Raw genomic sequence first — 16132 nt, 5'->3', positions numbered from 1 at the left:
AAATAATTCACCCTAGATGCAATAATCTAGTAATTAAAATCAAAAAGGGATAGTACAATTCCTTTTACTGTTGTCATTCTTAGAGATAAAAAGGAAAATAAATGCTCTGTCACCTCCTTTTTCAGTACTAACTGAAACAAAGACACATTCAGCTAAGTTTGTTACAAACCAAAAGCTTAACTCAGTTTTAACAAAATCCATCAGTAGGGTCTGAAAATCCACTATCAGATACTGAATGAAGTAGACTTGGTAACTTAAGAGGACAGAGGCAGTTCAAAACTTACTTTCTCTTCCAAGATGCTACTGGTCATGAGATTATGGTTCAGCCATGAGATGCTGATTATTCACCAAGACTGATACTCAAAAAGATGTCAAGCAGCACAAGTCAAACAAAACCCAAATTTACAAGAGATAAGCAAAGTTATAATGAATGGAACAAAACATCTTGTAATGGCAGAATCACAGATTTATCTGATTATATTACAGCTACCAGCTCTGCCTTAATTAGCTACATCTTCTATGTAAGCCTCAAAACAGTTAAATGCTTTCTCAAAGGACAGGCAAAATTTAAATAACTCATTCAAGCATTCCTCTAGATACTGCTCCAATCTCAATCCTAACAAGAATACTGCATAAAGATCCTGTAGGGCTGAACTGCACAAGCACAGGTGAAGAGTTCTTTAGGGCAAAGGACTAGTTGAAGCTATAGCACAATTCACTGTCTTCTTGTCTTCACAGCATCAACAGATCAATTCCCTATTGCTGACATCTGGAAAAAAAAAACCCAACAAACCCAAAACCAAACCCAAAACCCAGCACAGCATTACAAACTCTGATTTTTCTGTTTTTTGCATTTATAAAACTGACAGACTCAGCAATATGGAAAGAAAAACTAAGAATTCTAGACCAAAAAACTCTGACACATTGAATTCATCCCCACAAGTATCTTCTCATCTTTCAGAAGTTCATGAGAAATTTAAGTTAATAGATTTAGCAAGAACAGCTAATCTCTAAATTTACTCACTGATGCCACTTCAGGAATTCACACCTAAGCACTAAGGCAAGAAAAAGAACACAATTTCTCCAGGTGTCTACTGCAGGTTTTCAGAAAACGTTCTCATGAGGGAAGACTTGCTCTGCTGCCTGAAAGGCTGGAATGCTCCCCTGATTGGGTCTACAAGCATGAACATATTTCTCAAGTTAGACATTCCTCTTGGCTGACCTGTGCTCAACTGCAGATCTTATTAATGCCCAAAAACCTGCATACAGGAGGCCATGGCTGCTCATCCCCTTAGCCCTGAAAGTTTCCTTATTAAAATAAATTTTTTTGAAGCCAGATTAAGTCTCTGTTGAAACGATGATGACATCTTTATTGCTATTGTGGGCAAATCCTTATGAACATCATCTGCAGGACATCTTCCAACAAGTTGAAAAAGCAGTGGACAAAAATATAAAAAGGTTGGAAGTTAAGACAACCTGACACTTACTCTTTTGCAAAGGTAAGGGTCATGGCAAGCATATCCCAGCCATGCTGCAAGGACTTCTAGAAGGTAAGACTTGTGTGTGTGTGATCTGCTTAAAGTTGCATCATGATCATTAAAAAGCCTCATGGCAAATACAGCAGGAACCACGATCTTAATTCTGGCCAATTTACAGACTCAGTAAAATCCTAACTATCTCTGACCTAGGCCCATATTTACAACAGATTTGAAGTTCAAATAAAAGCACTTGGTTCCTAGGGCACGAACGATGCAAATCAACTGCTAAGAATGCAAATTTCTAAGCAGTTTATTTCTAAGCAAATTGACAGTTACAACCTGGACAAACTCTAGACCATACGCATCTCAGATTTCTGTTATGGCTTTGTCATACTAAAATGAAGATAGGAATGCAGTTTCTTATTTAAAAGATGATGAATGCAGCGACTGTTCGTGAGACCATTTCAACAGCCGCAGTAAACTCTTCCTGGATTAGATGGGCTTGGAATTAGGTCACATACACATTTGTATGTGTCTTCAGTGTAATCACAGCAAATGTACATTTTGAGAAAAGCAAGATATTTTTCCACTAGTCAAGCTTCAAAAAAAAAAAAAAAGTGTGATGTATCTCTGCAAGAAAACACTCAGTCTCACTTTGTCTCTGAAACATGTTCAGATATAATATTCATAAATGAAACCTGGAAGTAGGACAAGCCAGAACAGAAATAACTGTATCTCTGCTATGTATTTAGATTTATTTCCAAGAATAACTTTATTACCATAAAACTACATAGCTTTTTACATCTATGCCCAATTTCAAGCTTATTATAATAAAATTGTACTTTAGAAATAGTAGCTTTCACTGCTTTTTAAAGCTTGAATAGTGAAGTCATCAGAAACTGACTCCAGTTAGCCAAGTCCCAATCTCAGAGATGTATATCTTTTTGAATAGTTTTCTCTAGTACATTTAATACTGTAAATAATTCTGCTATCATACACCCACAAAATTTGACTGCACATACCTGAGAAACACCTGTGAACTCTGATCCAACAGAATTGTCTGTAAACTGTGTACCATTTAGCGAAACCTGGAAAAAATTAATACTACATTGATTACAATAGTTTAATGCTAAAAGAGCATTAAAAAAAATTGAACAACAAAACCTTCCCCTGCATCTGAGGGGTGACAAAACAGCTTTTGAAACTTGAATGATTGCTTGACTGCAGAGATGGAAAGCCCCTTTTCTTTTGTAATAAAAGTTCTACAGATGCAAAAGTTTACAATTTATGTATTTTAAACTTTTGCACTACAGCTGTTTTATTAGCAATGCAACTCAGATGAAAAAAATTGATACAGGAAAAAAAGAAAAGTCATAAGCAAAATGACATTTTCCTTCTGTATTTGATTGTTTGCATTTAGCTTTTAAACTTCTATTGTGAATCAAGACAATTACCGAAGATTCTTGCCTTTTGAAAGTTGAATACAATACTGTGAGAAAAATATGCAGTGTTAACCAGGAAAAGTCTTCCACAGCAAGCCTCCAAATGGCATTCAGCTATTCCGCTGCAGAAGCCTTCCTCCTGCCCCAGGTTATAATTTATACAGAAACCTCTCAGATCTCTTCTATACCTTGTTTCTTCACAAGACTACACTAGATATCAATAAAGTGCCTTACACAAGCCCCAAGTGTTTTCAAACAGCATTATTTGAGGACACTAAAACAAGAGTGAAGTTAAGACAGCATATAAATTCAAGTCTGTGACAATGGAAAGCCCTAGATCACACTGACTTGAAGAAAAGGCATTTGATTTTAAAAAAAAAAGGGAGAGGGGAAATAAAGTCAATTGTTTTACTCTTTATTTTCCCTCTTCTTGAGCACTGGTTTATCTCTTCAATTTCAGATATAATCTACTTCAATCCTCTGTTCCACCTTTCACATGCTTTTTCTAACCTCTTCTTGCTCTCCAGTTTTCCACCTATTATTGCCCGATATTAATATTTTTAAGACTACTCTAAAGACCGCAATAAAACCCAGCCTGTTTAATGTAGGAACCCCCACATCTTGTGTGTTGGATTTACAGAGTTCAGAAAATATTTTTACCCTGCTACCAAACCAGAAACTCAAACTGGAGCCTCCAGTACAAAGGAGCGTCCTTCAGTTTTACACATCCACAGGATTACTGGCTGCTCAGTTTACAGAGCCAGTGAGATTACTGCAAAGCCATTGTCTTCAGCCGGATTTTTCAAAGGCAAAGTAGAGGATAAAGCACAAGCTTCAAATCATTGCTAGAGAAGATACAAATAAGAAACCACACAACTTCACTTACATACCGTACGCTAACTTTCAAGAGTAGCTATTTAAGAAAAACCCCTCATATGCAAGTCAAGCTTCTTAGATCTAAAATCATGAGAGTGAAAATGCTGATGTGGAACAAGTTCTCTATTTTTATTCAGCCACTTTCCAAAAAGTGGAAAGAAGAAAAGGTCTTTTGAATTAAAGAAAGACTTCTTCACCAAGAAAAGAAATCCTCCAGTACTGGAGGGTCTGCTGGTTATTGGCATGCATATGCAGTCAAGAACAAAGAAACTAGAAAGAAAGTTTAGAATGAAATTATTATCTGCAGCACAAAAAAAAAATATTTTTTTTGAGAACATTCAAAAAAGACGAGTTTATCCAAAACCCTTACTTATTCATTAAGGGAGTACATTTACCTTCTTTAGATTCAAGACAGCGATAATGAGAAATGCATGAGCATTTAAATGTGCAGATGTTGAACGACCAAGCTGAAGGCAGTCAGAAATGTTAAAAAAGCAGAGACAAAAACAGTGGGAGGTTTCTGTTATCCACTAAATGTCACATGATGCCAAGACAACATACTGAACATCAGGAGTTACTGCTTCATGGAATGAATTGTCATGCTACTAACAAAAGAAAAAGTATCTCTTGATCTTAAGCGCTGTGCAGAATTTGGTTCAAAATATTAATGTAAAGCCTTCAGAATTTAGTAGAGACCTAAATATCTGCAGGAGCAGCAAACATCAAGGAATTTAAAGAATTAGATGAATAGGAGGAAAATTAAAAAGATTCATCAAAAATTAAGTGTCTGTATGGCAAATATAAAAAAAATCACAAAAAGGACTTAAGTGTGGGTGAATAGCGACATAACAGGCAAGGGAAGGAGATGGCTAAATAGCATATTAGAGAAAACATTGGAAAAATCTTGTAGAAGTTGTTCAAATAGGGCTCAAACAATAGCAAGCTAAAAACAGAAAAAAAATACGAGACAGTCTCACAAATAATTTAAGGAAGTGAGGAAAAAAAAGCATAAAAACTACAAACTAAATCCTTTCTCAAGGCACATGAGGAACAAGGAGGAGTAGGTAGCCTGTCAGGATCTGTAAGGCTAAAGTAAGTAAACAGATGCATTAAAAAATGCTCAGACAAGCTAAGGTCAGAAACACCAGATTTATTTTTTGCATCCTCATGTTCACTATGGAGGAGTTTAAAAATACTCTCCCAGTGAAAGGTTTCTTTATGGAAGATGCATTAAAGGAGCTGTGTCAAAGCAAAGCACTGCTAGGAAAAAAGTATGGAGCAAATGGACAGCTCAAAAATTAGCAGACCATCAAGAGTCGATGACATTCAGTCAAGAGTCCTAAAGAGGCTCAAGGACATTATAGTTGCACTAATAAATTTCAGTATGTTAATCCTGGTTTTATACTTCACCAGTACTAGAGGAGCAGAGCATGATTTAAAAAAAAAAATTTATTAAGCTTTCAAAGGAGATGTAGGAAATTGCATGCAGTTACCCAAAGTCTGTAGCAAGAAAGTGCCTGAGATGACAAAGTTAACTAATAGCACTATATTCTTCACGTTACTAAAGAGACTGGAGAATGGCAGAAGGACCTTACAAGATCTAGTTACTGGGCCATATGTTGACAGATATAATTCTGTGTGCAGAGATTTAAAGTAGAAGTGACAAGCTAGACAGCTGTCACTTCTGGACAACCCTTACTTTTTTTTTTTAATTAGACAAAACTTGTTTTTACAGTCCTGAGTGTACTTTTTAATGATTTTAAAGTTTTATGTTTTAAAAACCTATTTTGTGAAGATAAGTACCAGAAGGAAGGCTGACGTGGATCAGGAACATGGGAATCTGTGCATGCACTCTTCACCATAACGGAAAGGCGGGGGTTGGGGGGAATCTTTCTGTTCTTCCTATAATTCTTATTTACAATGGATAAGAAGTTACTGTTTTTCTTGCAAGCTGCTGTCTCACTAACACGTTAATTTTCTGGAGAATAAGGCATACGCCATCTTGGCACACTATAATTTGTACCGGAAAGTACAAAGTAAGTGAGAATCACAGCTTAAACAATACTCCTTGATTTCACCTGAATGACCTTGAAAAACCAGTTGAGCAATTAGAACATAAGCACTCAAAGACTGCCATAATTTGCTCTAATAGCCTGTCATAATCAAAATCAGACCAGTTGAAGCCTGGTGAAGTCACACAAACATCATGAAAGTGAGAGTGATGCAACGTCTCAGGAGAGCTCAGGAAAAGAAAAGAAAATTTAGATTTGACTCATTATCATTGAGCCCTAAACAGCTCAACAGAAATGTGATGCTCAAGAAAAAAATAAAATGCAGGTTTTAATCAAATTTCTCCTGGGGAAAACCAGCTAGAAAATATTGCACTGATTTTCTCAGGTGCATTAGGAAAGATATAGACCAGAAAAAAACAATGTTACCAAGAGACAATTAAGGCTACACTTTATTCTACAACGTCCTAATATAACAAAGGTATTCCATACCACTTGAATTAATTCCCTTACTTTTATATAGGGAGGTGAAAAATTAAGTTTGTTGAAACACCTGAAACAACACATATTCTGTAAGTGTCTGAGTAACACCAAAGAAACCTACTGCACTTAACCCTGGCTCCCCGCTCAAAAAACCCCCTCATCTACGTGTCTTCTCTATGCCACTTGCTCTCCTGCCTACACTTTTTTGTGCCAAAACCTGTTTGCCACAGCTGTTCTGTGCTAAGTCTTCCCTCAGGCACTTCAGTCAGTAAGCGCACTACAATATTGCTCTGCAGCTTCACGTAGCAGCTCTGCCTCGCATCCCACCACTGTCGCCCAATGCCATTTGGGAAGCAGCAGCCTCAAGTCATGCTTGCTGCTGAAGACCTCCCTCCCGGCAGCCCGAGTGAAGCTCTGACTTGGGTGCTCTCCAGTCGCAGGCTGAGCTGTTCCTCTCCTCTCCCAGGCACAGCTAAATTGGTCACAGAATTGCTGCTGGCAGATGAGTGACACTTACAAAACCCTAAGTGATTTTGAGATATGAAGAAAGATTTCTTTATGCCTTCAGATCAAGAGATAGGAAACTATCTGATTTTGGCAAGTGAAAATTTAGGATCCTTCCACCCTAACCCAAACTGATTTAAGGATAAGCCATTGTGGAAGTCAAATGCATGGATGAGGGGAAAGAATGATGATAAACACATGAGTGAGAGCTTCAACAGCAGGCAGCAAAGAAAATCTGATGCAGGACATCTCTGGACTGGTAAGACCTGGAAAGGCAAACAGGAGGAGGATTATTCCACATGCACTGTAGTTCTCTATTCATCTAGTAGCAAGCACCATCACACAGGACAGCATGCTGGCCAGACCTCTAGCACAGCAAGGTTTTGGGGCTTGTCTGCTTTAAACATTGCTCTTGAACAGTGTCAGTAGTGACCATAGTCTCTGTAGTAACAATAGCCTTTGTAGGAGGCACATTACAGCACTGAAGAGAGATTATAACGTAAAAACCAGCAGTAAACTATCAACACTCATCCCTTAATCCTTTTTTAAGTCTACATTATACCTAGTTAACATCTGGTACAGCCCAGTTTTTCAGAGGAAGAGCAAACTGAAACAGATCTACTTGGCAGTGTCATCACTCCTATGTGATTCCATGTATTTCAACATTCTGCTGCTTCTTCATCTGCTGTACTTTAAGAAATCCATGAACATTTTTAAGGCATTGGAAGTACCCATCCAAAAAACTAAGCAAAGTACTATCTGGTTTTTGACAGAAAAGGTTGTCTTTGCTACACTCTGGGCAGACCAGTTCCATGCACCACGTGAAAGAGAACACACTCACCCACCAAAACACCGTAAGCCCTGCAAGATATCAACTACTGCAAAACCAAAGCAAAACAAAGCATATGCCTAATAAAGCAGAACATTACCTGCACTACAAAAACCAGTGTATTCCATCATTTTTCCATGAAAGTAGTTGTTGTTAAGGGTAGTCCAATACTGAAAGAAATGGTCCAGGGAGGTCTTGGGATCAAATGAATGATCACCTAGAACTACATTCAGGAATCCCCTCAGAGAGGATGACCACCTTACTACTGCAGCTATGAGAATACTTATGGTCAACATCGACATGGCCAAGAAATGTAGAAGTGTCCTCTGACACAGCGTGCCTGGGCCTGTGGCACTCAGAGGGGTGGCCAGGTTGGCCCAAGGTGACTAATGGTCCCTGTCCATGGTCATGGAAGTCTGGTGCCAAAGTGACAGGTGAACAGGAATGTTTTTAATAGAAGGCAAGATAGAAGTCTAAAGATTTTTTTTTCCACTGTTAAGTAACAGCCAAAAAAGTACCAGAGGTTTTGCAGTAAGAGGACATGCCCTTTTAGAAATTAATACTAAAATTATATTTTTATAAAGATTAAAAGTAAGAGTTTTCTTCCTAGCACTGGAGTGCAGAGAATGTAAGATTAACACACACAACAACAGGCAGGAAAATAATCAGCAATACGCAACACACTACCAGGTTCATTGGCATAGCAACACTCAAGAAACTCAAGCAGCTATCAGAATTTACTGCTATTGTTTTAGGCAAAAAAAAAAAAAAATCCTTTTGACATCAGTTACACAAAATTTAATTCCAAAGAGTTTTTAAGCAGCAGCTTGCAAATTGGTACGTTTGATCGGCAACAGTGAAAAGTTTGGAGGTTCCTACTTCCAAACATAATCATGGTTTAGTGTGATGCAGTAGTGAACCTCCACTTTTTTGGGGGGGCAGGTGTGTGTATATGTATGAATGAGATCTCCAAGTAGTTTTATTAACTATAAAAGATGAACAAACTACCATAGTACTCCATCCTAATTTAGAAGCAGGAGTATTTTGCTTAAGAAATTCACGTTATAAACATCTAAATTTTTAATGTGATAATCATAAATGTCTAGTGACACTGAACAGAATGCAGTTATACTTACTAACACAAACTTGCTTGCCAAGGAGTCTCAGTATTATAGGAGAGATATTGACAGAAAAAGTGATTACTGATTAGCTGCAGATGTCACCAACAGGGAAAGTTGCAAAGGTTTTCTAAACAAAAAGATCCTTGTTTTTACTAAGGATGCCAAAGTACCAAATAGAAACCAGAAAAAGCAAAGACAAGGTGATAATAATTAAAATTCAAATATCCATATTAAGGCAGCCACCACCTGATCTGACCAGTTGATTAATTTTGCAGACTATTAATCCACTTTACCAAGCATGCTATTTTGGGCATTAATACTCCCAAACCCCTAAGTTATCCCTTCCCAGCCCAGCCTGCATTATTCTAGTGTAGTCCACGCTCTTGAGATAGGAAAATTTTTCAATGAAGAAAAACATCCATAAAGAAGTCAGTGATCCAAGAAGTCAGCCCCTTGGTACTCCTTAAAAACAGCTACTGGACTACACGCAATTTCAGAGAACCTTTAAATCTTTTCATCTATTAACAAGGATATAGAAAAGTGAAGGCTGCATAAGAACAAGCATTCCAAGGAGTGTCACAACGCTTTTGTGACTCTGAGATCCAAAATATGAAATAGAAAATGTGAATGTTACTCTCAAATATAGATAAACTATCTTTTAAATCTGAAATAATTAAGTAGCAGGAGAAAGAGAACTTGCCAGAAGTTGAACAACAGCCAAGAGTAAAGTGTTAGTGAGAAACCTGGCAGAGGTTCAGGATGGCAGAAAGCACTGCGCATCAATACAGCCAACATGTTCAGTCAATCCTTATGCTAGTATCTAATACCCAGCACATTTATGTTCAATAGCTATTGTACTTAACAGAAAGCATTAACATCATACCAGAAAGCTCAGTCAAATACACAACCTTATCAAACTGTTCTAAAGTAGACATACCTTCCAGTACCTAAAAGGGGCCTACAGGAAAGCTGCAGAGGGACTGTTTATCAGGGAGTGTAGTGACAGGACAAGGGGGAATGGATTTAAGACAAAGGAGGGGAGATTTAGGTTAGATGTCAGAAAGAAATTCTTTACTGTGAGAGTGGTGAGGCACTGGAACAGGTTGCCCAGAGAAGCTGTGGAGGCCCCCTCCCTGGAAGTGTTCGAGGACAGAGTGGATGGGGCTTTGGGCAATCTGGTCTAGTGGAGGGTGTCCTTGCCCATGGTAGTGAGGTTGGAACCAGATCATCTTGAAGGTCCCTCCCAACCCAGGCCATTCTGTGATTCTATGGTTCTACGAAGTAAACCAAAATTCCACTCAACAGCCAAGGAGGCTAAGCACAATGTGACTGCACACCCCCCTCCTCCCTCATCACAGAGGACAACTGTGGAAATGGATTTGCTGCAGAACACCATGTTATCTCTGAGGTATATCAACTAGCCATGATAACCAACGGCATGTTACTAAAACTGATTTACATACGATCTTGTGTATCTACATTAGGACAGGGCAGGTTGGAAGTCTTGTGACTGCAAAGCATGCTAGCCCATTGTGTCATGGTCACTCCATCATGCTTAGCCAGTGGCAATTAGGTACTCAAGGGCTAACCACAGCAAATAACCTATGAAGGGGGAAGGAGGAAGAGAGACAACGCTGGCATCAAGAAAAGATGATTCAAACTTGAGAATTTGCACTCGTTTTGTTTGTAAAGACAAGCAAGAGAGAGGAAAATGCCGAGCAGATTGCACCAGTGTTGCGCTCAATTACAAACCCAAATACTTGTTCAAGGAGACAACAAGGCTGTTGTCAAGGAGGCCACTCATTTAGCCCTCCAAAAGGTGAAGTATGATACTACTTTATATTAGGAGCAACATATTAAGACAAATCTATTAAAAGTTTAAGATATTTGACAGTCATCATATTAATCCAAAATTAGGTACTCGCTATCCAAGCATCTCCAAAGAAAATACTTGCGAGTAAAATGGTTTCTATCCCTTTTGACTTGTGCTACTGCTAAAATGCAGCTTGTGAGATCCCAGGTGAATATCTCTTTAGCCAATATAACAAAGTTTTCTTGTTTGTAACTTTCCTCGTATTCATATATAATCAACATTATGAGACTTCAATAATTTTGGTGACACTTTTATTGCAATTTTAATCTTTTTAATTTAATAGCATTGACTTCCAGTGTTTTCTTTATTAAAAAAAAAATCACACCATTACAGAATTTGACTAACCTGCAAGACAGGTTCTCTGAAGGCTTCCCTTCTTCAACAAGTCATATTATTAAAACTTATCATTTGGATTTACGTAAATATAACACTGTATTTCCATAGCTTAGTAAAAGCTATTCCTAAAATAAATTGTTGATGCCAAACAAGCTGACAAACTGAGGGCTGAGGAGGCTTAATCTACAAAACTCAATCTACCTTGCATACAGATAATGAAGCCAGTTTACTATGAATGACTTAAACCCCCTCCAAAATTATTTGTCTCCCTGCATCCCCAAGATCCCAAACCTCATTTGCTTCTTTTCCAGCAGTGAATTCCCTAAGTCAAAGCATCAAAGGAGTTTTCAACAGAAACAGAAATTATTTCAAAGGAAATACTTTTTCCAATTGAATCCTTTATCATTATAGATGTTCAATCTAGGGAGAGGAATTATAAAAAGTACAAGTAGTAGGCATAAACTGGACTTGTACAAAAAGACTAATACCTTCTGTTTTAGTAAAAGTTATGAGTGGTTGGGGATGGGTGGGGAGGCTGTCTGCATCTCACCCATTTTGGGAGATACCCTAAAACAGAACCAAGATGACAAGTCTCTACTACCTGCTGCTAAAACTCAAGTCTAAGTTACTTGGCCAACAAGACCCTGTGCCAAGGGATCTTCCTAAGATATAATTATTTACAGGCTCATCACAGACACAGTGGGGAGGAGGGTAAGTCACCTGTACACAGCCCTGTTTTTCAACATAAGGCATGATTTTAATAGCTGGAGAAAGTTAAAGGCATTCCCCCCCCCCACCCATGGTTTGGAAAAGTGCTGGTCATGCACTGTTAGCATCTGCTGGATCAAATACATAGATAACTTTAAAAAGTCAGTGCAAAAAGTGTACGTAATCAAGGTTTTTTCAGCATGACCAGACACATATATAAGCCTCAAAAATAGAGCAGGGAGGAAGGAAATCAGACAGCACTAAACAATGCTGAATAGGAAGAAAACCAGTCATCTTTCTCCTTCAAGTTCGTTAAGGGCTCAGGTCCTCTGAAAATAGGTAAAAGCAACGCTTCTGGTGGATTTACACAGAATTGATTATTTACCTGTTACATCTTTTTTTCCTTTGGGTCCTCAGAGCCAAGATACAACAATTCTACTCCAGCACAGTAATCAGAACAGACTATAGTCTAAACAGCTACTTGAATTCACAAACCCTTCAAACCTTGATTGACAAAAAGCTATAGTCAGAAACACAACCATCTTAAATGAAATGAGTTACACTGCAAATCAAGGTACCTGAAACTATCCTGGGAAAGTTTTTTCCAGTAGTATCTCAAACAGACAACTTTCAAGTAGTACTTTCAAAAGAATGGAGATACTGTTATTCTGTAATGAGTTTTAAGGGAGCAACATCTATATTCTGTGCCCTTCCTCCCACACATTCTCCAATAGCATGCTCGATTTTTCTTTTAGTTGAATCAATCTAAAATACATCCTACAGGAAATGAGCACCTGTTAGGAAATAAGGAGTTCACAGGTTATACTGCCACAATATGAAAATGTTAGCACAAAAAAGCTGTGATCTCTACGGGAACTAGGAAGCATTCATAAACTAAAATTAAAGAGATGAAATTCCAATTTGTAGCACATTTTAAGACAGAATGATCTACAATCACTTAACTTTTCAACTGGAAGTTAAAGCAAAGTTATACTCAAAGAAGAGGGTTTTCATCTATTTTGTTTTATTAAACAAGGACAAATGACTGGACATTAATTTGAATAATGCAGACTTAAGCTATTCATTCCATGAAATTACAGATGGGTATATTCATTCTTACTTCAACCACTGCAATGAAATACAACACCACTTTTTAAAAATAAACAAATAAAAAAAAGTCTGGTATGACAACTAATCACTATCAAATAATACCCTAAGAAAAAAATAAAAACAAACACACAATTACTTTGTAGAATGACGTTTCCAGACCCTTCCAGAAGTCCTGCTGTGCTCTGTAGACACTCTAAGTTGAATTCCACCACTAAAAACAAACCTACATGAGTCGTACTTAAAAATATCTAAGCACTGCCTGGCACGTGATCTCCTGAAATTTTATTAACAAAGGCCAAAGACTTTCCTGAATTAATTCCTGTTTGGGTGCTTTATCCAGAAGATATGATCTAGCATAATCCCTATTTAAAGATTCCAAGTAGCAAATCATGTACACCAGAATTCATCTGGGCTCAGAATCAATTAGCAAATGTCATTATATTTGTTTACTCTCCACCATCACTCTTCTTCTGTTATGTATTTGGAAGCCTCTATCTGCTGAGTAGTTTATTCCTTACCTTCTGAGAAACTGGACAGAGTGAGAAAACAGGCCCTTGGAAGTCAGGAACCCAGACAAGTAGCATGATCCTTCCTACGAGGTAGCCACAAGAACTGGTATTCAGGCAGAAGTCTCTGCCTGATACAAAATAACCTCCCTACTCCTCCATTTGATACAATTGTGAATAGATTCAGGGACCAGGCTAGTCTTTTTTTTTTTTTAAATACACAAAGTATTGTGCAGCTAGGCACAGGCCATCAGCACAGCCACTCCAAAGATCAATCTATCCAAGTCACACGACATTTGGCCACGCTTGTATGAATACTGTGTGTTTTTAGCATTATGAAAAAATACTGGTTTTCCTCAATCAGCTGAGAGCTCTTATTATCCCTTTCCAAGTCGTTACATCCTCTGGAAGCTTTATCAATAAAATTTCACGTTTTCTTCCAAGCCCACACAGAAAGGTTAACAGCATTCCCGCAATTCCGTGTGACCCACTAGCAATATACCCATTTATAATCAATAACTGAAGGTTTTCCAGGAGAAAAAGCTGGAAGATCCACATCACCTGGGAACAAAAATATTCCTATTGCATTCGAAAGCGAACAAGCTGAAGTCACCCTTTTTCAAAAGCAGCAAACACTAGATGCAGTGCTACCCCAACCCTGAAGATAAAACTCCCCAGCTGTCCCCGTGGCCCTGCATACGTTCATTCTCAAGGAAGATGTATGCTTCCAAGCAACGGTTATTAATGCCATAGTGAACCTACACTGACTGAAGTCTCCAGTGGTTAATGGTTAATTGCCTTCCAGCGGAGAAGGAGCACAACAGGAGAAATCAACAGATCCCCAATGCCATGAAAAATGCTATGCTTGCAAGTCCCATCTCGTCATTTTATCTTCCTTTGAACCTAAAACCATCTGTCTCATCTTACAAAAAACTAGAAGTATCAGAATCACCATTTATACCATGCTTAAATCTATAAACACACACTAGAAAAATATATATCATCATCTACCATACTGAAATTCACATCGTATTGCAATAAATGGAAGATACTGCACTTGAGGGGAAAAAAAAAGCTTAAAGCTGCACCTTTATCCAACTGTCAAATTTCACTTTGTAAACTACAGCATCGCTATTTGTACAAATGGGCAGCCACAGCTGATGAGCCATTTCCTCATAGCATCACGAATAGAGGAAAAATTCACTTCCAGAATAAAACAAAACATTAATTTTGGCCATTAAAAAATAATTTTAAGAATGTATATTTAAGCTTAACAGAGGGAGAGTAAATTAAAATGGGATTCAGCACAAAAATATTACAGCTTACTTAGCATACTAAACCATTCACATTTCAGTAAAGAAATGGTGAAGACAGGAAGAATCAAAGCCCTATGTTTTAAAGTAAAAAATGAAATAGAAATCAGAAGGCTGCAGACCATGACATAAGCTTGTGCTCATCTTGTTCGTAATTGTATCTTCATTCTTCTCTTAGAGAAAAATGTTTTTAAACAGAACAAAACACAAACTACAATGAGGCTCTCAGCCCTTAAATCACGTGTAATCAAGAAACTACAGCATGTCTATACTTGTGCAACCAATTACTTGGTTAAATAAGACCATTTATTTAGATTAAAGCCAACAGCAATTAATATCCTTATCTTCTTTGTATTTTGCATTGCATCGATCTGCATGCACTGCATGTAAATGGAAAAATACGTTATCAGAAATTGGTTATTTTTTTAAGATGTATCATGCATATTTAATCATTTGTACTGATAATTCTGTAACTTCTTCCCTTTCATCTTATTCAAATAATTATTCATACTTTACATTTCCAATTGTCAGAATTTTTCAATCCCCAGCTCCAAATCAAGAAATTTCACATCTTAAGGGAACATTAAAAAAAAAAAAAAGTCAGAGACACTGACAAGTGTCTCATGCTATATTTGCAACCAATCACCCTTTCTGAGATTAATTCACCATTAATACTTGGAAGGGAATGGAGAGGAGGATTTGGTTATACCAATGGCTTATGCTCATGTCTAAGACTGTGAAAAAGAAACATGATTCCATGATGCATCACACTGTTCTCAAGAGACACTGGGAAGTATTAGTGCTGCTTCACAGCCCTCTGGAGGAGACCTCATTTGGTCAACCACCTTCAAGGAACGACTAACTGGAATAGACACGGTGACAGCCAAACAGGGTCATCAGCAAGAGGCCTGGTTCGTTTAGCTTAGCGAAGCAATCAAGTTCCCTCTGAATGCGCTGGGGGTGGGTGGAAGACAAGAATTAAACTGAGGACAGGGAAAGCAGAGTAAAATGTCCTGGAATACATTAAAACTGAAGTAAAAGACTATCAGTCGCAGCATGAAGATGTGAAGCAGAATTGAAGAGAAGGATAGTGAAAATCTATTTCAAATGAAGTTAAATCAGTTAATGAAAGGCATTTTATGGCATTACCAAAAAAACCTGCCCAGATCCCTTCACATTTTTATCACCATTCACAGGAAAAAGCTTTGCAGTTGACCAAATATATTTGCAACTCAATTGCAATATGTAAGCTGTCTTTGTCTTCTGGGTGGTTTTTTTTTTTCCCTTTTTTTTTTAAATATATTTGCAGCAGGGGAGATCAAGGGAAATTTGCCTGCAGTAGTTTTTATAAGGCTCTTCTATATTTTTAAACACTGCATTTAAAATAAAAAGCAGAAAAACTTAGTATTTTGAGTTTTGTGTAAAGGTATGGACAATTTGCAAGATGAAGCAAACCGGAAAACGTGAAACAGATTTAAAATCAAATTTAATATTAAGCCATAAGGGGAGGAGGAGGAGGAAATCATGTCTTTTAGTAGGTGAAG

The 16132-nt window shown here is 37.6% G+C and overlaps 1 protein-coding gene across 5 annotated transcripts in view; it reads right to left on the bottom strand.

Annotated features, from left to right (window-relative positions):
• FAM193A (family with sequence similarity 193 member A) overlaps window positions 1–16132 on the bottom strand; it is an 80461-nt gene that overhangs the window by 46232 nt on the left and 18097 nt on the right. For 4 of the 5 annotated variants that reach the window (XM_054824351.1, XM_054824352.1, XM_054824355.1 and 1 more), the window contains exon 2: window positions 2501–2566. The exons of the other annotated variant lie outside the window; for it this stretch is intronic. In XM_054824351.1, coding sequence (XP_054680326.1) covers window positions 2501–2566 — 66 coding nt within the window. The remainder of the gene's footprint in view (window positions 1–2500; window positions 2567–16132) is intronic. 5 annotated transcript variants of the gene reach the window in all.

The sequence above is a fragment of the Grus americana genome, chromosome 4 (assembly GCF_028858705.1).
Source record: "Grus americana isolate bGruAme1 chromosome 4, bGruAme1.mat, whole genome shotgun sequence".
Taxonomy (NCBI): Eukaryota; Metazoa; Chordata; class Aves; order Gruiformes; family Gruidae; genus Grus; species Grus americana.
Note: the sequence above shows the minus strand (reverse complement) of the source record. Positions and strands in the feature narration are given on the sequence as shown.